Below are 26,590 nucleotides of genomic sequence, written 5' to 3' on the forward strand. Positions count from 1 at the left end.
AGCCATTGTGGAAAGCAGTATGGCAATTCCTCAAAGAATTCAAAACAGAATTATCATTTAAGCCAGCAGTCCCATTACGGGGTAGATACTCAAAGGAATAGAAATCATTCTACAATAAAGACACATGCATATGTATGTTCACTGTAGCACTATTCATAATAGCAAAGATATGGAGTCAACGTAGATGCTTATTAATAGTAGACTGGGTAAAGAAAAAATGGCACATATATATCACAGAATACTATGCAGCCATAAAAAACAAGATCATGTCTTTTGCAGCAGCATAGATGAAGCTGGAGGCCATTATCCTAAGCAAATTGACGCAGCAGCAGAAAACCAAATCCCACATGTTCTCACTTATAAGAAGGTAAACAACAAGAACACATGGACACAAAGAGGGGAACAATAGACACTAAGGCCTACTTGAGGTTGGGGGGTTGGAGAAAGGAGAGGATCAGAAAAAATACCTATCCGATACTGTGCTTATTACCTGGGCAGTGAAATGATCTGTACATGAAACCCCCATGACATGCAGTTTACCTATGTAACAAACCTGCACATGTACCACTTGAACCTAAAATAAAAGTTATATATATATAAAAAAAGGAAAACCAAGGCATACATCAGTTAAGTCAATTACATAAGAATATAAGCTGGACTGCCATAGGACTGTCCCTCCAGGTCATTTTCCTTGCTCCAAAGAGACCAAAGTCATAAAAAAAAATTTTGTAGTTAAGACAGTGTTTAAAGGAACAAACCAAACAAGAGCAGAAGAGGCCAGGAGAACTTTATGCAAACATTGCTTGCAAACTCCTCTTCATCACCTACAGGGATCTCATCATTTGGTTTCTGCAGGCCGCCAAAATAATTTACCAGAAAAGTGAATGCATTGATTCAAGGAAAGAAATGGTATGTTTTACAGGGTAGTTGTTTGCACTGTTCACATTTAACTTGAACACATAAAATGAGAATGGTGTAAATGGAGGAGGTAAAAAAGACAATCACTCAAAGGTCTGCCTGAGGGAAAAGCATTGCAGAGGAAATTAAGGAGAACATAATTCAATCAGAACACAAACTATTTCCAGCACACTTGGATGTGAAGGTGAATATATGGGTACAACTCAAAAAACAACACCAAAGCAGCTGAATCATGTAGTGTATAAGTCATATTTTTATTCCAACCATCAAATAACTTCCTCTGGGATTCTTTGTACTGAAAATTATGACCCTCAGTAAATCCGACTTTGGCCAAAACATTTTCAGATCACAGTGTTGTTAGAACTCTGGTAAGACAGACTAATGGTTTTTCATTCTGGATTCTTGCCTCATGTTCCTTCATATAGGAATGACATCCTCTCATTATCAGACAGCCTCTCAAAACATATGGGCTAATCTAGTGGGAAGTCCAATTATCATTTCAAGATTAAATCAGTGCCTAAAGTTCTTGTACCAGAGAACTGGGTAACAGGATATGATAGGTTTTTTTTTTTTTTTTTTTTTTAAATTATGTACTCTTTTATATAATTAATCTGAATCTTTTTTTTTTTTTTTTTTTTTTTTTTTTTGAGACGGAGTCTCGCTCTGTCGCCCAGGCTGGAGTGCAGTGGCTGGATCTCAGCTCACTGCAAGCTCCGCTTCCCGGGTTTACGCCATTCTCCTGCCTCAGCCTCCCGAGTAGCTGGGACTACAGGCGCCCGCCACCTCGCCCGGCTAGTTTTTTTTTTTTTTTGTATTTTTAGTAGAGACGGGGTTTCACCATGTTAGCCAGGATGGTCTCGATCTCCTGACCTTGTGATCCGCCCATCTCGGCCTCCCAAAGTGCTGGGATTACAGGCTTGAGCCACCGCGCCCGGCCTTAATTAATCTGAATCTTGCCCAAACCAGCAACGATCCAAATTTGTTATCATCAAATGTCAAAACTCATAACCAAGGTAAAAGGAAGTAACTAGGTCTCTTTATCTCTAGCTTGGGAGTCATAAAAGTTATTTGTTATTATGGTTAAGATTGAATGGTTTCAGACAGTCCAAAAAGAACATGTACTATTTCTTTAAAAAAAAAAATTAGAGAGTTTTTAGTATGGTAAACTTTCACAAAAATGAAATTGCATGCATTCAGTCTTTCATTCATCAAACATTTATTAAGTGCAAGCTGGGGGCCAGGCACTATTAGTTTTCTTTTATCAATTCACTCTGAAGATTCCAAAGTTTTAACACTGAATTACAAAGCCATTATGTATGGAAAATGAAAATAGTTCTCAGATTATTGCAGGTCAAATATAAAATAATTGAGGAAACCCTTTAAGAATACACTGAGTTATAAGTAATGCACTGTATAGACTAATTCACTGTGAGAATGAATATAAGAATAGATTATCAAGCAGGTCAGAAAATAAGAAAAAGCTACAGTAGAAGTTTAACTGGAAAAAATGTGGCATGGACAAGACTTCTAACATAGACAAGTTCTGAGCTAACTAGTAATTATATAAAGCCAGAAGACTAAGAGATTACCTGTCACCTCAGTACAGGTTAAGTAACCCTATTCCAAAATGCTTGAAACCAGAAGCATTTAAATTTTGGATTCTGGAATATTTGCATATACATAATAATTTCTCTTGGGGATGGGATCCAAGTCTAAACATGAACTTCATTTGTGTTTCATCTACATCTTATACAGATAGCCTGAAAGAAATTTTATACAATAAATAATCATGTGCATGAAACAATGTTTTACTGCAGCCCATCACATGAAGTCAGGTGTGGAATTTTCCACTTGGGGCATCATGCCAGTGCTCAAAAAGTTTTGGATTTTGGAGCATTTTGGATTTTGGATTTTCAGATTAGGGATGTTCAACTTGTATACTCAATCCTATTGCCTTGTCTAGGAAACATTATTAATTTACAATTTAAAAAATCTTCCATTAGTATGTGATCATCCATACATATAGAGCTTCTCCTTTGTCTTTATGTAATATATCTGTATTAGAAGTTTATATAGTGAATTATATTTTCAATGAAATAGGGAGAAATTTAAAAATGAAAGCTAATCTGTATGACATCTCCATTAAGATGATCCATAGACACCTCAAACTCAGTATGTTTACATTGATAAAGTTTGGATTTCTATATATTATTTAAAAAGAGGGATCAGACTTTCTGTGTATTATACTATGCATAATGTACAGTAAAACCCAATGTTAACGTACCTCATTATATTGGATCCAGTAATATAAAATAAAAGATTCGTGGAAAAGGCTTTTAAGTTGAAGCTTAGCGAAGACTGAGTCCAACCACCCTTTTCACCTTTCTAGCCCTCTACCTAAGAAATTGTCTATATTCACAATCATTCTTACTTCTTTCTGAATAAGAGAATAAAGTCTCCTATCCTTCAGCTGAAGGCAAAACCTTTCTTTGTGTCCATGACTGCAGTCTTCTGTGATCTTCCTTCATTAGTTATCCCCTTTCTCATTTTTCTCTTGGATATTTTCACACTCTTCTCTCTGCTGACTCTTCCACTTCAACCTATAAACATGTTCAAGTCTCTTCCATTCTATGAATATACCTTGCCCCTACCAGTATCTCTCTAGTTACCAATCTAATCTCTCTCCTCTCTTTTTCATTCAAAATTCTTGAAAGGAGATATCCAGAATAAATTTCAACTACTATTTTGACTTTAGTTCTCTATGATCTAGTTTTTGCCCTTACTGCTCCTCCAATGAAACTGCCTTCAGTGCTCAGTGAAGTCACTAATGACCAGCATCTGCAAGTAGATGTCAATGTGAGTAGTCCACGATGCTTGTATCTCATGTGCTTTTATAAGCTGCTGCAGGTAGATATGTCCCCCCTTTGGTTGTAACTTGTCTCTAATTCCTAAAGGTCTACTTCTGCTGGAGCATTTTCCCTGAGAATCATAGAAACTGCTAAGTGGGGTTCTGAGGAGAGACGACTGTAATCCCAAACCAATTTGTACAGCCATATAGCATCTAATGCTGGAGTCTCAAGGGTAATGATATTGGTAAACAGCAAATAAGCATGAAGGGGGAAGTTTGTATGTTCGTGTTATTGTACATAACCAAGTTTTGCAAATAACAAAAACATAAAAATGGATTTTTGAGTATATTTAGTAAGGAGGGGTTTACTGAGCTCACAGTGGCTATTTTCATTACATACATACCCAAAGAGAATGGATTATCTGTCAACAACTATCTTTGAAAAATGGAAAGCAAAACATTTTCTAGCAGTCAGAAGCTCAACAGTGTCACCCTGACTACTCTGGTGTTATCTGAGTATCAGGACTGAGTGATGAAATCTTGCACTACCTTTGCTGATCAGTGGAAGCATTTATAAGTTGATAAGAAAGATCATTGGTGTCAATGCCTCAAATAATTTCACTATGTATTACAGTGTATTATTGTTAATGTTTCGATTTTTAGCAAGTGAAATACTGATTATTCTAAACCTTTCAAAACCAGCATAAGTAAATCTTACTAATGTGCCAGTGAGAAAATGAGAATTATAAACATCATTTTGGGGAATGAAAAAAAAACATATTAGGAATAATACTCAGGGGAAAATTTTAACTGTAGGACCAGGATGGCTTTCCAGTATAAGTTACAAATGGCAAATAAAAAAACTTAAATGTATTCAAATGTATGTGCATCACAGTTCCGTCACATGAACAATGGGTCTCAAGCACCCAGGTAATCTTCTGCTCTCACAACTAAGTCAGCTAGACACCAAAGGAGAATAAGAGGAAAACTTAACCCAGAGGAATAAGCATCCTACAAGCCATGAACCACACATGATAAGCTATTTAAAATGGGGCTGGTAGGCAGAATCACCAAACAAGCCTCAGCAATGGGGCTTTCCCTTAGTCTAGGGACAGTATCCACATGGAACCCCTATTACCTCACACCAAAGCTGTGCACTGTTGGCAGCTATGACCCTACTGGCAGAAATTCACAGAAACCTTCAATTCTTGATAATAAAATGATCCTTATTTAATTAAAACAAAACAAAACAAAAAACCAAAACCACAACGATTGACGCTGTTTTCACAAGTGAAAAAAGCCAGAAGATGGCAAAAAAGCATAGAAGAACATTCTCAAGCCATTCCCACTATTATTTTCTTAGAAAGTTGGGAAGACATAATTTATCTTTAAAGGTATATCTAAGTAATTCTTGGGCCTTGAACTTGGCACCTAAGTGAGAGGCTTTTCTGGAGTACTATATTCACTCTCCAGCATTGTTCTGCAGTTGTCTACAACGGCATCATCAGTAGTGCAAATTTGGGTATAACTGATATACCTTCATGGCTATGCTTCTTCACAGGTGTCACAAAAAAATACCCTTAGAGAATGACTGAGGGATAAAAATGATGGATTGTTGTTGATTTCTAAATGTAGCTGGCCTTTCATCGTCTTTAAGATGAAAACAAATCCTTTGAGTTTGAAATGCTAACCGGTATGTACACTGGCTTTTTAGGTTGAACCTAAGAAGATAATAACATTTCCAGCTATGATTCTGAGTTTTCTTCTAATTGTACTTTGATCAAGCTTTATGTCAAATAATTTGCCTGCCAAGATAGGCACTTGCTCAAGGTTTTAATTCTTAAAATTATAAGTAAGGATATAAAAGGTGAGGTTTTTAAGATGTTATATTACTCTTTCTTTTTAAAATCTTTTTTATTTTTCTGCTTAAGTATTCCTCTTTAATTTCATGAGCTATGTTTTTTGCATTATTTCGCTGAAGAACCTAAAAGGAATAAGTAAACGAGAAAGCAACATGCACCTAAATTCTTTGATGCACAAAACACACAAGTTTTATAGCTATTTCTTTTTTACATTTCTAAGCCTTGCTAATCAATATTAATTAAACATTAACCAATTCACAAAATGTTTGGTTAGGGAGTACCCTTCCCCACAGAGGATATACATGCAGTAAAGGCAATAGAGTTGGCATTTTTAAAATATCCACCGATGATAAATCATTTTTCAGACTAGATAGTTATTGTCATGCTCTACTGTTTTATCTTTTACATTTTCATGGTGCACAGGAAGATTCAATTCTGATGTGACAGACATCCCATAATGACCACACTAGATAAAAACTAAAATTCCCGTAATATTAAGTTAGTCTGTTTTTATCATTTAGCCCTATCTCTTAGTTTTATTTACCAGAAAAGATTACATCTGCAAAGTTATTTAAAACTATAAATCTGGCCGGGCGTGGTGGCTCACACCTGTAATCCCAGCACTTTGGGAAGCCGAGGCGGGCAGATCATGAGGTCAGGAAATCGAGACCATCCTGGCCAACATGGTGAAACCCCGTCTCTACTAAAATACAAATAATTAGCCGGGCGTGGTGGCGGGCATCTGTAGTCCCAGCTACTCGGGAGGCTGAGGCAGGAGAGTCGCTTGAACCTGGGAGGTGGAGGTTGCAGCAAGCCGAGATCGTGCCACTGCACTCCAGCCTGGCGACAGAGCGAGAATCCATTTCAACAAAGGAAAACAAAACAAAAAAAAACCGAACAATGAATCTTTGAACAGCTTCTTTTACAAAGGTGACATCAGAAAAAGAAAAGACTGCATTAAGGGGGATGAAGGATGTATTACAAGGAGCAGTTGAAATGCAGGTTCCCCACCCATAGTACAGTGCTATTTTGGTGCTTCATATTTGTCTCAGCTCACACTTACAAGGGAAAAGAAACATGAGTTACTAATTTCAAACTTTAAAATGTCAGGAATGTAAAAACTAGAGGTTTCAATTTTTATTTGAAACCAAGGCAAAGACATTTCATTTAAAAGGAATATATTCAGATAGGTGCAAACTTGTCAAGATGGACTTTCAGTGTTCATTTCACAGATACAGAGGCATACAACCCACTATGCAAGCCATGTCACAAGAATGTTTTGTTTCTGTGAGTTCATGAAACTAATGGGTACTCATGTTTCTGAGAAATAAGAATGAAGCCATGTGTTCAGCAGTGTTTTTGCTACAGTAACAGTTTTTAAACTGCTCTGCGGAATCTCCAAGGTGCCTCAGAGGAGGCAGCATGCCCGGGGAGGAGGAAGAGGCATGCAGGTGGGACAGGGACCTCGCCAAAGTAGATCCAATATAATGAGCTTCCCACATACGGTTTTATTTGATGGAGGGGAAAGATTCTGCTATTAAAATCTTTCAGAAACTACACATTTGAAGTTTTAAAAATTACAGAAAACAGTAACACTGAATTCTAAAATAAAGCTTTCATGGAGAAACATAGTTTTGGATTGGAATAAAGAGGTGAAAAGAATATATGATGGTTTCTTCAGGCAATACTTTGCTTTTATAATTCCCAGTGTAGCTGATGTAACTTTCACCTACTAGTCTTTCTTATTATTTATTCTCAATTGGAAAGTAGAGTCAAATAGTGACAACTTGATGAGAATGAATTTCCTTGACAGATTTATAGAAAAGCTTAAAAATGTCTTTTCCAGGATTTCTTTATTGCTCTGAGAATTCTCTTCACTGTTCTCATGTGCTGAACGACCTGTTTCCTGGATCCCATGTTTTTTCCTTGTTTTTGGTGGAATGCATTTACTAGTAACTTCCTAAAAAGACATGCATGAAGATAAACATATTTTAGGTCTTGCATGTCTAAAATGAATTTATTCCATCTTCACATATGATTTCATTGTTTGGCTAGATATAGAACTCTAGGTTGGAAACAATTTCCCCTCAGAAATTTCAAGATAGCTCTCCTGTCTTATAGCTTCTGCTGTTGATAAATTTGTGGCAATCCAAATTTTTAGTCCTCTGAATGTGATGGTTTGAGGCCAGAGACTTGGTAAAGGCTTTCCATCCAGAAGTTTAATGTTCAATTCTTGGAAAGAAGTTTTGATAGTTTTCTCTCTTCTGATTCCATTGTTCCTTCTGAGACCTCTATTAGTCAGACGTTACCATGTCTACAGTTCTCATCTCTTTGTCTTTTTGTTTGACTTTCTGGGAGACTTTTTCAACTTGATCATCCAATTCTTCTATTTGTTTTTTATTTCTACCTGAATGTTTTACATTTTCAATTAAGGAACAATTGAGCCTTCTGTTTTAGAGCTTCTGGTGCTTGTTTTGTGGTCGTATTATTCTTGTCTCTCTTTTTTTTTCATCTGCTCCCTAATTATCTCTCTTCTCCCTGTGCTTGTTTTAAGACTGTCTTTTATATTTTTAGCTTTCTTCAAATATTAGTGGTCCTTAGTTTTCAACTCATATTTAGGAAAGAGTCATTGAAATACCAATTGGAAACTGTGTGTGTCTATGAAAAAAATATAAATTATATATTGATTGTCTAACATACTGGCTATTAAAAAGAAAATAAACACTTTTCATGAGTGATTAGCTTATAAGCCATGATTAGTTTCAATATAGGGATATATTTAAACATAGCTTTACAGACATATTCAGTTCAGACAGTGAGTCAACTGATTCTTCAAATACCTGTGTAAACTTATGTTTAGGCCCCTTGGAGTTCCTCAAGATGTATCACTACTGTAGTAGCAGAAATAAAAGTTCAAAATAATACAGAACTTAATTATATACTATTTTATGTCATAAAATATAGAAAAGTTATTGTAATGAAATCTTTTGATACTAATTTTTTTTATCTAAGAGTGTTTGACTTACGTTTTTTTACATATTCAGGCAATAAATTTACCTGAGGGAAAGTAAATACAATTCTTGCTTTCAAACATAAAACCACTCCTTAAGGATTCTTTCACAGTGAATAAAAATATGCCAAAAGGCTAATTTTGCTGTCACTGAAAGACTGTCCTGTCCAAGTGCCAAAAGTAGTGTGACTTATTTTTAATTTTGAAGGAAAAGGGAAAATATCTAATTTATGATGTGGAACTTCCACAATGGTAAAGTAGCATGTTTACTATACCAAAAGTTCCTTTGCTCCTAAACAGGGAAACTTTGCTACAAATATAAAAGCAAAACCCATTTTCCAGAATTTAATAGTAAATAGGGAGTGAGCTATTATTAAAGAACATCAGAAATAATCTTTGGAAATTGGAAACACAAACAAAATAAAAAGAGAAAACCCTATGAATCTAAATTCTTTCTAGTCAGTCTAAGGCATGGTTAAATTCTGTTTTTCAGTTTCTAAAACCTAGTGGAGGGTTTCTTTAAGAACAGTGTAACCACCGCACTACAGCTCTGAACAACCATTTTATAAAGTTTAATAACATTCTAACAGAGTGACTTCTTTCAGAGCTCAGAATTATGGTCATTTGGGGATGAAGAATGAGAACATGTCAACTGTGTGTTTCATACACTGAAAAACAGATATGTGGTGCTACTATCCTCAGCATTAGACTTCTCAGCCTTATTACCTAAACACTGGGGTCCGATCTTAGCTTCAAAAAAAGAGCAAAATAATGAGGTATGCTTATTTCCTAAACAATTATTCTAGTGGAAACAGAAACCCTCAACTTTCTAAAGTTGGTTTACTGTTTTTTTTCTTTTCAATTAATAAGACACGTAAAAAAAGTTAGGAAGAAGCTATAGGCGAGAAACTAGCAATTAACTAAAGAATATGCCGAAATAGGGACATTATGCAGGCAGTTTATAAAAAAAATTAGCTTTACACATTTGAAAGTGTAAAACATTAGCTTTACACATTTGAAAAGTAAAAAATAGTATACATCTTTAATAAGAAAAAAATAAAAATAGGATTACAGATGTTTATAAATATAAATCAGGTGAAATAAATGCTGCATGTAAACTATTAAATATAGTTTAAATAACACACCATTAAAACTGAAAACAAGATATATAAATGAAACATTTATTATGAGTATTCATAAAATCTATGGCAACACAATGTGAAAAAATTAGGCAAATTGTAAATTTTTTAATACTACATATCAAATTAAATTTGCTGATTATAACAAAATTGATTTACTGAGCACCTGTTATGTGCTTACTAGGATAAGCACCTTATATAAATTATGTCATCTAATCTGGACAACTATGAAGTTAAGGACCTCTCTTAGCCTTATTTACATATGAATTAAAAGGTCACATACCTAGGAAATGGAAGACTTGGCATTTGGATTCACAGCTTTCTCATTCCATAACTCGGGGTGCTTAACCATAATTCAATTTCATATAGTTAAAAAAAAGTTCTTAAAAGAAGAAACAGTTTTTACATGTGTGTCTTTTCATATATAGATCAATTAGGTTATTATTAGAAATCAGCCTTCCATCACTTCAAATAACCAAACAAAAATAACTGTCACTACCAGAATCTATGTTACAGAGTTAATAGCATGCTTTGCACATCTCTTTTTTAAAATCATAAGCTCCTCTCAGGTTAACAGAACCTTCCCCCCGTCTCCATTTTATCACTCTTCTGAAGATCAAATGGTTTATATAAAATTTTGGAGAAACAGAATGAGGAAATAGACTGAGAATTTGGAAGAGTAGAAATAAGGTGGAATGTTAAAATGCTCAAATCGGCATTATCATTGGCTTGAGTAATTCTCCATAGATAGAGATCTACTCTGGATATCAGCCTTGGGGACTAGATTATCTGGTAGGTCCTGACTAACTTGTTCACTGGATATACTTCTTCCCTATAAAAAGACTTCCATGTTTGGGTGTAAAATGTTATATGAAATTTGTTGCTAACCAGCCTCTCATTCAATATCCACTTCCTTTCTGACTAATACTTCTTGTAAACTCACAGCAGTTTTAAATACCTGGCATAGAGTCAGCAATACAGGTATGGCAGCACAAGGTGTTCTGGAGTAGGATTAGCTTTGGTGTAAACATCCTATCTAAAATAGCCTTCAGGTAAGCTGAATGTACTTTTGTTGCCAATTTAAGCAGAAGGTGAAGTTTGGAAATACAGAGAATCTCCATACACTGTAAGTACACTGTATCTCCATACATTGAAGTTTAAAAATTGTAAGTTAAAATGAACAACACTGTAATTCTGTAACCTTCACTTACGTTCCCAACAAAGAGTTTAAGGAAAAAGTTGGCTGCTGCATATTTCCATTCTATAACCCTTTTTATCCAAGTATCTCCAAAATCATAGATAGTGAACTTGACTAGCTGTTCTTAAGGAAGGTGAAAAGCAGAACAACCAAAGATGTCAGGGTAAAAAATCACTAGGCCTTCAACTCTCTGAGCATGTGAAATTTTCATTTCTACTCAGTGGAAAACTATTAAAGTTTGCTAAGGAGAATTTTATTAAAATCCAAGTTCTATGTACTGTCAGAGTCATTTAAGGTCCCCATTCTTCTGGTGCCATAATTAATATCTTTTGGCCACAGAAGAAAATATTTAGAGGCATTGACTAAGACCCCAAGATCCCAGCTTTCTGGACAGACTGTAAGAGAAGTGTAACCATACTACATATCTCTGGAGGTCCAATCCCTAAGGGATTCCTTATATAATTAATTTAATTTATGACAGGTATATAACCACACAGATTTTTAACACTTGAAAGGATTATAAAAAGACCATTTTCCTATCCCCTTATTAAAAGATGAAAGTGAGTTCTAGACATGATAAATGATTTGGCTAAACTTACGTTGTTCTAGGTGGCCATGATGGGTCTTGGCTTTTACTAAATTTCTTCACTTAGCATGTAGATCATAAAATGCTGAGGAAGGGAAAAGGGGAGTGGTGCGGGACTAGCTGAAAAGTTACAGTCCTAAATATCTACTTTTAGCATATGCTGATTTTTGCTCTGAAGGATCCTTTCATAATTCATTTACAGCAGAGAAGCCATATTTTAGCCACTAAACAGGTACAGAGATTATGCCTTTGTTCTTACAGTTTATATTCAAAGTTATATAATATGGCTCAGAGGATATAATCCACCTTAATCTTAATATTCTAGCAATTTATACCAAGTGCTGTACCTCATGGCAGGTTTAAGTTTGCACAAAAGACCTTTTATTAAATTTATTATCATTTTTTATTTCAATAGGTTTTTGGGGAACACATGGTATTTGGTTACATGGATAAGTTCTTCAGTGGTGATTTCTGAGATTTTGGTGCACCCATCACCCAAGCAGTGTACACTGTACCCAGTGTGTAGTCTTTTATCCCTCACTCCTCTCACACCCTTTTCCCTCAGTCCCCAAAGTCCATTGTATCATTCTTATGCCTTTGCATCCTCATAGCTTCGCTCCCACTTATGAGTGAGAATATAAGATGTTTGGGTTTCCATTTCTGAGTTACTTCACTTAGAATAATGGTTGCCAATTCCATCCAGATTGCTGCAAACACCATTATTTCGTTCCTTTTTATGGCTGAGTAGTATTCCATGGTGTATATATATGCCACAATTTCTTTATCCATTGGGCTGGTTCCATATTTTTGCAATTGCGAATTGTGCTGCTATAAACATGCATGTGTAAGTATCTTTGTCATATAATGACTTATTTCCTCTGGGTAGATACCAGTAGTGGGATTGCTGGATCAAATGGTAGTTCTACTTTTAGTTATTTGAGGAATCTCCACACTGTTTTCCATAGTGGTTGTACTACTTTACATTCCCACCAGCAGTGTAATGATATTTCCTTTTTACCACATCCACGCCCTCATCTATTATTTTTTGATTATGGCTATTCTTATAGGGGTAAGGTGGTACTGCATTGTGGTTTTGATTTTCATTTTCCTGATCATTAGTGATGATGACTATTTTTTCATATGTTTGTTGGCCATTTGTGTATCTTCTACAAAAGACATCTTTAATAGCCCAATTTATTTTTATGCAAGTGCTTATGAGGTAAATCTTAAAGTTACAGAAAGTACTTTATGTATTTGAGATGTAAAATCTCCATTTGTTTAACGAAAATAACTACATAAGGTGCTATGCTAGGCATTGTGAGGGAGACAAAGGTGGATCAGAGAAAAATAAGACACCTTGTACAGATGTAAAGCTTGTATCTACAAAAGGGTGCCCAGCCAAGGGGGGCAAATAGGGCTGAAATGTTGCTCATGCTCTGACAAGCTTTTTGCCCTAACAGAAAGTTGTCACCAAGTGGGGTGAAGGAGCACCTTTTTCTAATTCATGTAATGGTGCTTGGTAGGCTAGCTAGTGGTGGCTTCAGACACAAATGCCACAAATCTTTCAATAACACAAATCTGACCACAATGGTCATCACATTTTTCAATGGTTCTCCCTTGCTGAAAGGAGAAAAGCAAGTTCCGATGATATTCAAGTTCCTTCACATTTAAATCTGACCTACTTTTTCTGCTTCATCCCCTACTACTTCCACATGAAGACTCTTTCTGCCAATCATATTCAACCTTTAACTGATTTTAGACCACACCATGTTCTTTCATTCATCTCTGCCTTTCCATCTGCTCATCAAAACTCAGAAAAAAAATTCTTCTGGGTATCATCTATCTCATTTAATCCCAGGTAGCGTGAGTTACTCCTCCTCCTTTCTCCTACAGCATTCTGCACATCACTAGATCATGCCACAGAAATACATTATATAGAACTTTGTTATTTATACCTTTCATTCTAAACTGCAAATATTATTCACAATACCTAGGAAATAAAAGAAATTAATTGATAAAAACAAGGTTCCTAACTTTAGGTAGCTTATACTTTTTTGGAGAAGATGAAAACAAGGTAGGTAGAGACAATTACTGTAAGAGAAAAGTGTATAAAAATGGTACAGATATTTCATATCTGCTGTTTAGTTTGCTAAGTCACTATTCACAGGAATTGACAAACTCTTATCAAATATTCAGAGATGTCAAAGGGAACTATGAAAGTTTCCAAGAATGTTGTGTTGACTCAGAGGCATTAGGAGATCGTGAAGAGTCCTTCAAGTGGAATTGAGAGACCTGCTTTCTGGTCCCAGGTTTGTCACTTATTTGCTGTGGGATCTCAGACAAGCCAATTGCTTTTGCTTGACTTTAGTTCTTTTGCTATAGCACTGCTCTCACAGAGTTAGGTTACTCAAATAGATAATGTATATGAAAATGTGATTAAAACTAGAAAGTGCCACTTCAGCAAATGTTAAAACTGACATTTTTGGTTGGTAAAATGACTTAGAATCAACACATAAATCTACCACCCATCTAATATTAATGCCCACCAAGTGTGTGTGAGACAACTGCTTTGCCGGACTTTAAGAAGTACAAGAACTGATCTCTGCCCTAGAGAATCTGTTTGGAGAGATGAGGCAGCTGCTCATGTTAAAATAACTACAGAGGCCAGACACAGTGGCTCAGGCCTGTAATCCCAACAGTTTAGGAGGCTGAGGTAGGAGGACTGCTTAGACCAGATATGGTGAGACCCCCCCCCCCGTGTTTACAAATTTTTTTTTAAAAAATTAGCTGGGCACAGTGGCATGCACCTCTATTCTGAGCTACTCAGGAGGCTCGGGCAGGAGGACCACTTGAGCCCAGGAGTTCAAGGTTGCAGTAAGGTATGATCATGACACTGCACTCCAGCCTGGGCATTAGAATGAGACCCTGTCTCATGCAATGACTCTGATATTTTAGTTTGGGGAATTCTATCACAAGATACTTCACGTAGGAAGAGTACAGACATTTTAAGTGGCTATAATTGCTCCTTCTGTTTTCACTGTGTGGGAGAAAAAGAGAAGATGTCAGAAGAAATCTGTCTCTAAAAAAATAAAACAACTACAGGAAAAAATATAGTAGCAGCTAAACAAGTGAGACAAAAATAAGTGTAAAAGAGTACAAAAGAATAGGCTATTTCTTGGTGGGGTGGTCATTATGGTTTAATGACAGAGTAGTTATAGTTATTTCAGTAGGTCGTGTAAGGAAAGAATACAGTTGGCCCTTGGTATCCAAGGGCAACTGGTTCCAGGAGCCCCTTAGATACTAAAATCCGAGGATGCTGAAGTCCCTTATATAAAATGGCATAGTATTTGCATATAACCTGTGTGCACATCCTCTTGTATAAGTCATCTCTAGATTACTTATGACACCTGATATAATGTAAATGCTATATAGTTGTTATGCTATATTTTCAAATTTGTACTTTTTGTTGTTGTATTGTTATTTTTTATTGTTTCTTTTTTCTGAATATTTTCTATTCTCAGTTGGTTGAATTTGCAGATGGAACCTGCAGATACAGGGCACTAAGTATTTTGAAATTCTGGGGCATAGATACAGAATTTTAGTGTAAAGACACAAGAAAGAATACAGAGATAGCAAAGAAGATCTCAAGTAAAAATAGTAGACCACTTGGTGATAGCAGCATGTTTTCATAGGGCAGTTTCTGATTAGGCAGGAAAAATAGGTTGCAGACAGTCCCCAACCCTTTTGGCACCAGGGGCTGGTTTTGTGGAAGACAATTTTTCCACAAACGGGGTGAGGTATGGTTTCGGAATGAAACTGTTCTCAGGCATTAGATTCTCATAGGGAGCACACAACCTAGATCGCCCACATGCATAGTTCACAATAGGGCTCGTGCTCCTAAGAGAGTCTAACGCCACTGTTGATCTAACAGGAGGCAGAGCTCAGGCTGTAATGCTCACTTGCCTGCCACTCACTCACGCTGTGCGGTACTAGTACTGGTCCACGGCCAGGAGGTTGGGGCACCCCTGGCCTATAGGAAGGTGCTAAGTACTGTGGTGCTCTGCTTCACTTTGGAGACAAATACACTGCTGCTAGCTGCTTTCTAACAATAATAAGTAGAGAGCTTAAGACCAGGTCAAATGGTCCTTCCTTAGAATCCTTATTCCCATCTCAGATGTGTTGTTTGACTGGTCAGATGAACAATCTATGCCAGATTCTAATGCAATGACTCTGATATTTTAGTTTGGGGAATACTATCACAAGAGACTTCGCATAGGAAGAGTACAGACATTTTAAGTGGCTATAATTGCTCCTTCTGTTTTCACTGTGTGGGAGAAAAAGAGAAGATGTCAGAAGAAACGTTAATCAGTGAGATAGAAAAGTAATTTAAGGCTCTCCTTTTATTAGCTATAATAGCTCAAGCATAGTGAATAGGACCCTTCTTGAATTAATGAGGCAAACTAGAAGGTGATTTTTTTAAATGTCAAGCTGGTGTGAAGATCTTGTGCTATTATTAGACCCAGGAAGGCATAGACTACAAAACAGAATTCAGGGCCTGACGGATCATTAAAAAATAAAATAAATAGACTAAGTTTACATGAAGTTAAAGCTTTTTGAAAACTCAGTGTGAAATGTATTTAACTCCAATGAATTGCTTTAAAAAGATTTTCTAGAGCTAGATTCATAAGATTATAATAAAAAAACGACTATAGTAAGCACATTTTACATTTTAAAGAAAAGGAGGTGTTTTTTTGCTCCTGACTGCCACATCATGAGTTGCATGCCTGCTCCCAGGACGGGCCTGTCCCAATCGGCTCTTCCCTGTCACCGCAGTGTCCCCACTTGGCTGAAGCTGGCCTCTGAAGATGGAAGGGAGGAGATTTACAAACTGGCCAAGAAGGGCCTGACTCCCTCACAAATCGGCAATCCCAGGGGATTCACTGAAAGGAGGATAATATCCAAATGCAAATAAAAATTCAACCCCACTTTTACAGATATCCGTCTTTGGCCTATGTCAGCAAATTCCGATACACAGAATAAATTATGCATCTTACTCATCACCTATGTTCCCAAGCATAGGGCACATGGGGTAATGAGCCCAGTTATTGCCTTTTTTGTAAACATATTTATGACAGTTGATTTCCTGTTAGAGATAAAACTCTTCCAAAAGTAACTGGGATAATTTGATAAAAGACACATGAATAAATGAGGTGGAATTGCTACAAATAACTTAAAAAACAAAAATCAAGCAAAAGAAAACAATAGTGATAACCAAAAAGACTGACTTTCTCCTGAGAGAAACTCCCAGCTGCTTTTAAATGGCACATGTTTTTTCATTAACTGAGAGCTACAGCCAAGAAGCCAGGACAATGAGGGCCACAGCCACAGGGACAATGAGTGGCAGGTGGCAGAGATGGCTGAAAGATGCAACCTGCTTCAGTCTCCCCTCAGAGGCTGCTCCCTAACGGCTGTATTCCCCTTCCAGCTGGTGACAGACTTCCTCTTGAGAGTCTCCTGAGGCTTACAAAAGTGCTTCAATTCTCTGTATAGCCTCTCCACAGAGGAAAAATGGAGTAACTTTGAGCAGAAGGAGCTATTTCAAACACTGAGCTCATCTAAGCTTTTATAGAACAGTGCTGATTGGGCAAAACAAATAACCAAGTGAAAAGAAAATAATTTTTTAAAGTAACCTCTTCTCATCCCAGTCATTAAAAGTACCAGTAGTGGGCATGGAGGCTCATGCCTGTAATCTCAGGACTTTGGGAGGCCGAGGAGGGCGGATCACCTGAGATCAGGAGTTCAAGACCAGCCTGGCCAATGTGGTGAAACTCCGTCTCTACTAAAAATACAAAAATTAGCTGGGCGTGGTGGCAGGTGCCTGTAATCCCAGCCACTTGGGAGGCTGAGGCAGGAGAATTGCTTGAACCCAGGAGGCGGAGGCTGCAGTGAGCCAAGATTGCGTCACTGCACCCTTGTCTGGGAGACAAGGGCGAAACTCTGTCTCAAAAAAAAGGTACCAGTATCATCTCCATCTTAATCATCCTCTATAACTTTTTTACTAAAAATAAAAAATGCTCACTACACTTCAACATTTTGTTTCTAAAAAACAATTAGAGTGCCAGGAATTTCCTTGTCTCTGGCTTTCCTGCCCAAATTCTTGTTCATATAGCTAATAGTATATAGTTAAATAAAATTAATTTTATATAATCTTGAATATAATATACTATTCTCTTGTGAGGACAATTAATTGATAGTAGTTTCATTTTTATACCTAAAGTGGCCAAAGAGACACTCCAACTCTGAGAAAATGGCTATGTCTACAGTAGGGAGTTAGAGGGCTCCTCTTGTAACAAATGAGAACTGAGATCTATTTTTCCTAAATCTAATTTAAAAATCTTTTTTTCCCCACAGTTTATCAAGTGCTTGTTAAACATGCGCCATGTAGAAGGTTCTGTATGAAGACAGAGAAACAGAGAGAGATGAAACCTTTTATCGTAAGCATTATTTAACCTGTCCTAAATCTCCTGTTTATTAACTTTAAGACTTTTAAAGAAATAATAATAATTTTCCTAAAACAACTGTGTGAACTGCCTAACTATTCAGACCAGACCAAACCAAACCAAACCAAACCAAACCAAACCAAACCAAACCAAACCAAAACCCTCAACAGGGAACAAACCTGCCTCATCCAAATTAGAAACCACAGAAGTACTAAGACGTAGCTGTTAGCAAAATTTCTATGAGTTGTAATAGTATACTAATTATAAATAGGACCACAATGGGATCCCCTCCCCAACCCAAGCATTATGGAACACAAAAATATAATTTGAGGAAAGAGAATTTTCTGCTACTTTTCCTGTGACGATTTTCAGAAGATCTCATATAAAAATTAATCACAAATGTGCTTACATGTTAGATCAAATAAGAAGTGTACTATATAAGAATTAGCAAGCCAGTACAATAATTGCTGGCATCAAATAAGGTTTTTTTTCCTTTTAGCCAGACAGAATCTCACTGGGTTTTATTTTTGTTTTGCACTTCGATGTTACTACCATGAATTACTTAAAAGTGAGAAAGGCACATTTATATCTTGCTAACTGCTCTTCCAGTTCACTCAAGTGAGAGATTTATGGTTTCTTCATCTTCCTCTTGCTGTTTCCTGCAAATTGCCATATCCTCATACATGATGCCAGCCCTTGTCTCAAATCAAAAACTGAATTCTAGAAATGTTGGAGCAGTCAGTTAACCATAACTCCATGTTCATTTTAACTTTATGGATGGTCATAAAGATCATTGTTTCAGAGGAGTTAAAGGTGAGAGCACTTCAACTGCTTCTCAAGCTACTTTCCCCATGGCTTTTTATTCCCGTGGACTTGAAAAATATAAAGGAGGAAAATCAAATACAAATGCTCCTCAACTTATGACGGGGCTATGTTCTGGTAAACCCATCATTAGTGGAACATGTCTGAGTCGAAAATGCATATATGTGTTTTTTTGACTTACAATATTTTTGACTTATTATTTTCAACTTAAGATGAATTTATCCAGATATAGCTGTATTGTAAGTTGAGGAGTGTAACGAGTGTGTACCACTTTTGCACCATTGTAAAGCCCCAAAATCTTGTCAAACTGTCGTAAGTTGGGGACTGTCTATATCTATATCTACGGTTCTTGGGGCAAAACAATGAACAGATCTGGGATTTATTTTGGCTGTTGTTATTAGCTATGACTGCATGATACACTAAGTCCAGTTCCAAATAGACTCTCCGAGTACCATTAATGATCTGTCATATGGTAATCTCTTCGGTGTTTACATAAGACGAATGAAAACAATAGCAAGCAAAACAGAATGTGGAGTCCTAGCCTATTGAGTAATTCAGAAAAAAAATAATCTGTAACCTTGTACTTAAAAAAATATTAGTTTCCCATTACAAGTCCACATCATTGGTGTGACAGATGCTATTTCTGTGTCGAGGTACATAGTTGGTCCTTTCCTTAAGAAATGCAGGTAGAAAAGTTGCACAATTACTTAATGGAATTTTATTTGGTAAATAAAAATAGCTTAAGTAAAGAGTTGGCAAGGAGAGAAAAAATGTTTATCTGTCATACATAAAAGTCATTTTTATATTTTCACAGAGGTCTTCCTGTTCTTGTCAAGAGTTTATCTTCAGAGGTAAGGGCATAAGGTCCCTTTCACTGTGAGAGAATCTTTAATACAAAATTAGACTGAGATAACTTGCCAAAATGATAAAAAGATGATAATGATACAGTCTCTTTGCTTTGCCCTTTATACTCATGATATTCTAATTTCATTTCTATGCTCTCCACGAGGAAACAGCAGGGAAGGTAGTAGTATCATTTTCATTTGATGGGTAAAGAAAGCAGTTAGAGAAGTGTGTGATTGGTTAGAAACTGCTGTATTAAGAAACCCATTGGAAGAATCTACTTCCAGTCTAGTGTTCTTTTCACTATATTATGCGATTCCTCTGAAGACTACATTTTGAGAAATAATAGGAGCAAGTAAAAAACAATTGTGATATAATAGAAGCCACGCAAAGTGCAATTTAACTTAGTGACTATGTCATGTAATGCACTTCCTGTTTCAAGATTTCTTAGTATATGGTCATTTAAAACACCTCACGGCAAGCAATTTATTTTGCTTACTGACCTCAAGCCACTGCTTTCCTCCCACCAACGTATTTTGACGCGAACTATCTTACCTCTGCTCCTGAGTATGCATCAGTTTGAAGGATGAGTTCATCCAGGTCAACTTCATTACTGACAGGCATGGAGTGAAACTGCAGCTTAAATATTTCCCTTCTTGTTGCTGCATCCGGTAAAGGCACATAGATGATTCTATCAATTCTTCCAGGTCGCATCAAAGCCTATAAAGAAAATGAGGCAACATGAATTAACCGGGCTCAGAACTGACATTCCACCTCAAAGATACCTAGGGAAAGATGTCTGGAATTTCACGAACAATCCACTATTATCCATAATTGGTAAATAAAACAAGTACCAGAGATTGCATAACCTGTCACAGATACAAACAATGTCAAGAGTACTTTTGAAAATAGAAGGCTAGGCGCGGTGGCTCACGCCTGTAATCCCAGCACTTTGGGAGGCTGAGGTGGGTGGATCAGGAGGTCAGGGGTTCAAGACCAGCTTGGCCAACATGATGAAATCCTGTCTCTACTAAAAATACAAAAAAAAAAAAAAAAAAAAAAAAATTAGCCAGGCGTGGTGATGGGCGCCTGTAATCCCAGCTACTTGGGAGGCTAAGGCACAGAACTGCTTGAACCCGGGAGGTAGAGGTTGCAGTGAACCAAGATTGCCCCACTGCACTCCAGCCTTGGTGACAGAGCAAGACTCTGTCTCAAAAAAAAAAAAAAAAAAAAAAAAAGAGAAGCAATATTTATGGGAGGGTTTCCGTTCTCAGCAATTATCAGGTGAATAAAAGATTACTATTCTCTTTTCAAAAATGTGCAAATAATTTGCACTCATTATATCGAAAGGAATTTTTTTTTGTAACTTCCTTAAATAACTATTAAAATATGGTTTAAGGACAGGCATGATGGCTCACCCCTGTAATCCCAGCACTTTGTGTTTTTTTTTGTTTGTTTTTTTTCTTTTTGAGACAGAATCTCATCTGCCACCCGGGCTGGAGTGCAGTCTTGGCTCACTGCAAGATTCTCCTGCCTCAGCCTCCCTAGAAGCTGGGACTACAGGCACATGCCACCATGCCTGGATAATTTTTATATTTTTAGTAGAGATGGGGTTTCACTATGATGACCAGGCATGTCTCGAACTCCTGACCTCAGGAGTTTGATCCGCCTGCCTCGGCCTCCCAGAGTGCTGGGATTACAGGCGTGAGCCACCATGCCCAGCCAATCTCAGCACTTTGGAAGGGCAAGGAGGGCGGATTGCTTGAGTCCAGGAGTTCGAGACCAGCCTGGGCAACATGACAAAACACCATCTCTACAAAAGAATACAAAAATTAGCTGGGCACGGTGGTGCATGCCTGTAGTCCCAGCCACTCAGGAGGCTAAGGTGAGAGGATCACTGGAGCCCAGGAGGCAGAGGTTGCAGTGAGCCGAGATAGCACTACTGCACTCCAGTCTGGGTGACAGAGTGAGATTCCATTAAAAAAAAAATCTGTATCTATATCTATATCTATATCTCTGTATCTATAGCTGGGCTAAGCTGTTAGCTGTTTCAGAGATACCTCAAAATAGCACAGTTGTAATAAGAGAATACTTCTAGAGCTGAATGAAGTCAAATGAGCCTTCCTAATATTTTACTAGAGGCTAATGCCTACATTATTTTACAGCTAGTTAATTCACTTATTCAGAAAAATTTGGTGAGCATGTATTACATACCAGACATTGCTCTTGGTAATAGGAGAGAGCATAAACAAGATACGTACAATTGACTATTGTGATGGTTATACATATCTGTGAATATACTAAAAATCAATGAATTAAATATTTCAAATAGTGAATTTTACGATACGTGAATTATCTCAAAGTGGTTGAAAAGAGGTATGTGTTTAAAATCTCTCTGTGTATCTACAGAAGGAATGTGGCAAGTTTTAGCAACTTTTAAAAAGAACAAAGTGGAAAAACTTACACTACTTGACTTCAAAATTTATAATGCTAAAGAAACAAGATAGCATGAGAGTATCTAGAGGATAAAGATACAGAGAAATAAAATAGAAAAAGGAAGTCCATATTGATTTTAAGGCACCAACAAGGAAATTATCTTAGGAAATGGTACTGTGAATACTAGAAGTCCATATGAAAAAAATGAACACTGACCCTTACCTCACAGCATACTGAAAAATAAACTTGAAATATTTGAGTTAAAACTATAAAACTTCTAGAAGTATACAAAAAAAAAAATGGATAAACTGGTCTTTACAAAAATCAAAACAAAATTTCTCTTCAAAAGGTACCTTTAGAAAATAAAAAGACAAGTCACAGACTGGGATAAAATATTCACAATATGCATATTTGACAAAGGGCTTGTATCCAAACTATATAAAGAATCCTCACAATTCAATAATAGAAAAATAAACAACCCAAAGTAACTGAACTAAAAATTTGAACATACTTGCTAACCATACAGCTTCCTTTGTGAAGTAAGTATGTGAAAAGATACTTAACATCATTAGTTATCAGATCAATGCGAATTTAAACCACAGTGAGATACCATTACATTATCATAAGAATGATGAAAATTAAAGACACTAACAATAACAAAGACCGATCAAGGACACGGAGCAGCTAGAACTTACATACACTGTTAATAGGAATATAAAATAGTACAACCACTTTGGAAAGCTATTTGTCAGCTTCTTAAGAAGTTAAACCTAACAACCTAATTATTTCACTCCTAGGTAGTTACCTAAGAAGAAAAAACCCATATCTACACAAAGACTTATATATGGAAGTTCACAGATTTTCCTCTACCTCCTGCGCTCAAGTGATCCTCTCTTCTCAGCCTCCCAGGTAGCTGGAATCACAGGTGTGCACCACCATGCCCAGCTTTTTTTTTTTTTTTTTTTTTTTAGGTGGCGCTTCACTCTTGTTGCTCAGGCTGGAGTGCAATGGTGCAATCTCTGCTCACTGCAACCTCCGCCTCCTGGGTTCAAGCGATTCTCCCACCTAAGCCTCCCAAGTAGCTGGGATTATAGGTGCCCACCACCATGCCTGGCTAATTTTTTGTATTTTTATTAGAGATGGGGTTTTGCCATATTGGCCGGGCTGGTCTCAAACTCTTGACCTCAGGTGATCCGCCTGCCACGGCCTCCCAAAGTGCTGGGATTACAGGCTTGAGCCACTGCACCTGGCCCCAGCTATTTCTTTTGTATTTTCAGTAAAGATGGGGTCTTGCCATGTTGCTCAGGTTGGTCTCAAATGCCTACGTCCAAGTGATCCACCCACCTTGGCCTCCTAAAGTGCTGAGATTACAGGTGTGAGCCACTGTGCCTGGCCCACAGCAGCTTTATTCACAATAGCTAAAATTGTAAACAACCCAAATGAGTGAATAGTCAAAATATATAATGGAATACTACTCAACAATAGAAAGGAAATAATGAACACTGAACAATGTGCATGAGTCTCATCATGCTGAGTCAAATAGAACAGACATAAAATAGTACATACTGCATTTATATAAAATATTTACAAAGTCTAATCTAATCTATAGTAGCAAAAAGCAGACTAGTGGTTGACTGCAACCTGAGGAAGAGGGAAAGATGGACTGCAAAGGGACAAAAGCAATCTTTTGAAGGTGATGGGGATGTTCTGCACCTTAATTGCAGACATGGTTTCACAGGTCTACACATGTCTAAATTAATTGACTTGTACATATAAGTTGACACAATTATTGTATGTAAGCTGAAACTAAATAAAAAGGATTAATAAAGAGTAGTAACTTGCATTTGTTAGACTCCCAGTATTTATAAATCAGTAAATTTAAAGGGGAATAAAGGTATTTTCAAATTTCTCAGTCTGGAAAGATTATCTTCTTTGACTAAGGAGTTTGGGAAAAATCACATAAGAAGTCGTGTAAGAGAAAGACTACTTATTTAACGAGCTGTGACAGATCAATTTCTATGATTTAGCCATCAATTTGGTGACATATATTACAACCATTTCACAATCTCATAGTTAATTTGTTTTGTTTTTGTTTGTTTGTTGTTTTGTTTTAATGTACTTCACCATGTTCATAGTTAGAGTTCCAAATAGACTGTTAAAATACATGGGGTCAAGACCATCATATCTCATACCAGTGCTTTACAAAATGCTTGAGTGAACGTTAACAAATGTAGGGTTTTCTTGTTAAATAAATTCGGAGAACACTGTGTAGAAACAAAATAAAAGGTTTGTATAGGTTTCTATATGAAGGAATTTTTGTAACTTACATTAATGGGTAATAAAAATATCCAGGAGAAACCTATGGTAGTATGTAAAAATTCTATTTTAAATTCCCAAACTCTAATCATGGAACATCTCAAAAACTAATACTCCTTTTCCACTTTGGAAAATGCTGTTGTATACTTTTTATATATGTTATGATACCTAGAAGAGGGTGATTGTCTACCAAATATCTATCAATCAATTCTTAACTTATACACAAATTAGCTGGCAAACATTCAATTAGGAAAAATCATAAAATAAATATATTTCCCTTGCCTAAAAATGAGTGTTTTAATTCTTTGCAGACAATTCTATACACCTAACATTAATTCATTAAATCTAAATCATGCATAATTAGTTTTCTTAAAATGTATTTTATCAAAGAATTCAAAACTCTATTTCAATCATGGAAATCACTTCTTTCTATCTAAAACAAATACAGGCCGGGCGCGGTGGCTCAAGCCTGTAATCCCAGCACTTTGGGAGGCCGAGACGGGCGGATCACGAGGTCAGGAGATCGAGACCATCCTGGCTAACACGGTGAAACCCCGTCTCTACTAAAAAATACAAAAAACTAGCCGGGCGAGGTGGCGGGCGCCTGTAGTCCCAGCTACTCGGGAGGCTGAGGCAGGAGAATGGCGTAAACCCGGGAGGCGGAGCTTGCAGTGAGCCGAGATCGCGCCACTGCACTCCAGCCTGGGTGACAGAGCCAGACTCCGTCTCAAAAAAAATAAAAAAATAAAAAAATAAATAAAACAAATACAGGACTCAGGAAATAAAGATGATTTCAGTAAATACATATTTACAAAATTGAAAATGTTATCTAAGACAAATAACATTAATATTTATATAGTGCTTAAGCATCTATGAAGCATCTTCCACATACTGTAGCTCATTTAATACTCCCCCAAATTTTGGGAATTAGATATTATTATATCCTTATTAAGACAAAGAAAATGAGGCTCAAGGTCATATAATAACTTACAGAAACTGGGCTGAAATCTGGGGTTTCTAAATGTTGAATCAGTCCTTTTTAATTTTACTATTTTGACACTACAGGATACTCATTATTGATGAACAAACAAAATTCTCTTTCTGAAATACAACTAACAAAGTTAAACAATTCTCTTATCAAAAAAATTATTAAGCATCTACTATGTGCCAGACTGATTTACTTGCTTGGGATAAAGCCGTGGAGAGCTTGGTTCGTTTTTTAAAGTTGAAGTTGTCCTTTTCACCCTACTGGAGTAACAATTCTAGGCTATTTTAAAATTTCCTTTCTAATAGTTGAAAGAACACAGCAAAGGATATAGAGCATACATGTCAGCTAAGTCACTGGAACACTCAGCATACATCTGTGTGTGCTTATTTATTTATTTATTTTTAGCTGTAGCTATCCTCAGGCAGTGCAGGTTGAGTATACTTCAATGATTATAACATTGTCTGGGCCAACAGCCAGCTAGGCTTTTTCTGGCCTGATCTTGTCAGTGAAAGTTATGCTTAAAAAATAGTAGGAAAGAGCCTTCCTTCCTGTAGAACTCTGAATGAGTTAACACCCTTCCTAGAATTTCTTTAAAAATACTGTTTTGTGATATTAGGGTGGAAGAATGTATTCTGAATGATAGCATGTTCTATTATTATTAAAATCACCATATGACAATTCAATGAAAAAACAAGTCAAGGCTTTCTAATACTCTGAACCCTTCTGGCTGCAAGGCAATGTTGGATATTGTGGTCTCTCCATTAAAACTTTATTAAAAAAACAAATCATAGAACAAACTCCCTTTCTGAGAACTTATTCAAGACCTTGGGCAAGTCTCTACATCTGTAACAGCCTCAGTTTCCTCATGTGTGAAAATGAAGGCAGTTCTTTAATTACAGGTGCCTATGTGCATTTGACAAAAATTCCCCTCAAACTATACCTAGGCAAAAATACCCCCAATTTTGCAAATAATTCCAGGGAGTTCACCTGAAATCTGCTTGTGTGCTCCAGACTAAAAATTATCATATTGGATGACCTTTTAAATGGGCCTTCCAACTCCCAGTTCTAGGATCCCCTGCCATTCTTATACAACAAAATATCCGCAGCTTACACTGCATAGTCAT

General features: G+C 36.7%; 1 protein-coding gene across 3 annotated transcripts in view; it reads right to left on the reverse strand.

The window, feature by feature from the left end:
- AFG2A (AFG2 AAA ATPase homolog A) overlaps nucleotides 1-26,590 on the reverse strand; it is a 379,087-nt gene that overhangs the window by 50,594 nt on the left and 301,903 nt on the right. For all 3 annotated transcript variants that reach the window (XM_011748818.3, XM_011748817.3, XM_011748822.2), the window contains one exon: nucleotides 20,282-20,446. In XM_011748818.3, coding sequence (XP_011747120.2) covers nucleotides 20,282-20,446 — 165 coding nt within the window. The remainder of the gene's footprint in view (nucleotides 1-20,281; nucleotides 20,447-26,590) is intronic.

The sequence above is a fragment of the Macaca nemestrina genome, chromosome 3, assembly GCF_043159975.1.
Source record: "Macaca nemestrina isolate mMacNem1 chromosome 3, mMacNem.hap1, whole genome shotgun sequence".
NCBI classification, from domain to species: Eukaryota; Metazoa; Chordata; class Mammalia; order Primates; family Cercopithecidae; genus Macaca; species Macaca nemestrina.